This window comes from Pteropus medius, unplaced genomic scaffold, assembly GCF_902729225.1.
Source record: "Pteropus medius unplaced genomic scaffold, Ma_sr-lr_union100, whole genome shotgun sequence".
NCBI lineage: Eukaryota > Metazoa > Chordata > Mammalia > Chiroptera > Pteropodidae > Pteropus > Pteropus medius.
This window is the reverse complement of record NW_024344436.1, coordinates 5,232,482-5,234,486: the sequence shown is the minus strand read 5'-3', so window position 1 is coordinate 5,234,486 and position 2,005 is coordinate 5,232,482. Positions and strand designations below refer to the sequence as shown.

General features: G+C 62.6%; 1 protein-coding gene across 1 annotated transcript in view; it reads left to right on the top strand.

Annotated features, from left to right (window-relative positions):
- The first annotated feature begins 835 nt into the window (after positions 1–835).
- Positions 836–2,005, top strand: part of TBX1 (T-box transcription factor 1) — an 18,876-nt gene continuing 17,706 nt past the window's right edge. The window contains exon 1 of the mRNA XM_039872880.1: positions 836–1,041. Coding sequence (XP_039728814.1) covers positions 902–1,041 — 140 coding nt within the window. The 5' untranslated portion in view covers positions 836–901. The remainder of the gene's footprint in view (positions 1,042–2,005) is intronic.

Here is a 2,005-nt window from a genome sequence, read left to right as displayed (position 1 = left end):
AGAGAGGCGGATCAGAGAAAGGTAGCAGAGGTTGCTTAGAGCTCGGAGAGGTGGGATGAAAGTCGCACAACAGGAGAGTGCCAGAGTCAGGGAACACAGGACTAGGAAAGAAAGTGGTGAGGCAGCCAGGAGGTGAAGAAATTGAGAAAAGGAGAGAAAGGAAAGAAAACACAGAAAACCCAAAAGGAGAGCAGGAAAAAGAAGAACGAAAAAAAAACAAAGGGCAAGAAGAAAGTGAAGTAAAATTTAAGTAAAGTCATTTTAAAAAGAAAAAATTAGACTTCACGTTTTGTGTTTTAAAAAAGAGAAAAAACCATGAATAACAAGGACATACAGAAATAAGAGGGAAAAAAGCAGACTGAAAAGAAAGACAAAGAGTGATGAAAAATTAAGTGGAAAAAAAAAGAGTGGGACATAACAGGAAAAAGAGGAAGAGGCAGAAAATCAAACAGTAATAAAGAGAAACGAAAGAGATAGTGGAAGAAGGAAATACGATTAGGAGGGAAAATTTAAACGAGGAAGACAAAGGTAAAAAAATAAACTAGAAAGAGAGCCGGGAGAAAGAAGGGAGAAGTGCAACGCGGGAGGGCGGCAGAGCGAGGGGCGGCGGACGGCCCCGCGCTCTGGGGAGCCGGTCCGGGCGGTCGGGGGGCCCGGGCCGAGCAGCCTCGGCGGGCGGGCTGGGGGGTCGGGAGGGGAAGGGCGAGGAGGGCGCGGAAGGGGAGGGGAGGGAGGCATTGTCCTCGGTGGCGGGGTGGGGGCGCGCGGCGGGCGGGCGCGGCGTCGCCCGGGCCGGGTCTGGTGGTGGCGGCGCGTCTGGCGGCAAGGAGCCCGCCACTCGGCCCGGGGCGCGGGGCAGCGCTCACCTCGGCGGCTGGGCGGCGGCGGCGGCCCGCGGGTCATGATCTCCGCCGTGTCCAGCCCGTGGCTCACGCAGCTCTCGCACTTCTGCGACGTTGCAGCCTTCACGGCCAGCAGCCTGAGCAGCCTGGGGGCCGCCGGGGGCTTCCCGGGCGCCGCGTCGCCGGGCCCCGACCCTTACGGCCCGCGCGAGCCGCCGCCGCCGCCGCGCTACGACCCGTGCGCCGCCGCCCCGGGCGCCCCGGGCCCGCCGCCGCACGCCTACCCGTTCGCGCCGGCCGCCGGGGCCGCCACCAGCGCTGCCGCCGAGCCCGAGGGCCCCGGGGCCAGCTGCGCGGCCGCCGCCAAGGCGCCGGTGAAGAAGAACGCAAAGGTGGCCAGCGTGAGCGTGCAGCTGGAGATGAAGGCGCTATGGGACGAGTTCAATCAGCTGGGCACCGAGATGATCGTCACCAAGGCCGGCAGGTCAGGGCGCCCCTCTCCCCGCTGCGACCCTCCCCCACGTGGCGCTGGTCTTCAACAGCGCGCCTTGGCCCGATCCACGCGAGCGGGACCGAGAAGCGGGGTGCGGGGCGCGGCCCGGCCACCTGCGGGCCCCTCTCGGCGCGGGCCGGCTCCTACGCTCTCCGCGTCCCGGCTCCAGCGACAGCCGCCTAGCGTGCCAGGCGGGAGGGGACGGCGCGGGAAGCTGGGAAGGCGGCAGAGAGAAGCCCCGCGGACCTGCTGCCCGACCCGCAGCCCCAGGACACGGCGCCGCCGGAAACAGGGGCCGGCTCGCAGCACACCGGGATGGGGGGAAGGCAGCCGTCTGCAAGGGGCCGCGCCACCAGCCGGCTCCCAGTGGATCCCACCTCAAAGGGAACTCGGTCTTTGGTTCCGCAGTTCAGTCTATCGGGACTAGATAAAGAAGGGGCAGCTGGGCACTTGTCTGGAAATTTTTAGGAGAGAATTAAGACTCGTGAAAACACTATGCTGTTCCGCGGAAGTTGCACCCAGTTTTCTCAGGCCTAAATTTCGGATGATTGTGGGGCCTGGCTATGCCGATGGGGCCCGCCGCTTTCCAATTGGCCTGTATTTGTTGTAAGGGCGCAGGGAGAAGGGGAACAAGTTTTTCGATGCAACGGATTTGACCAGCAGACAAAGG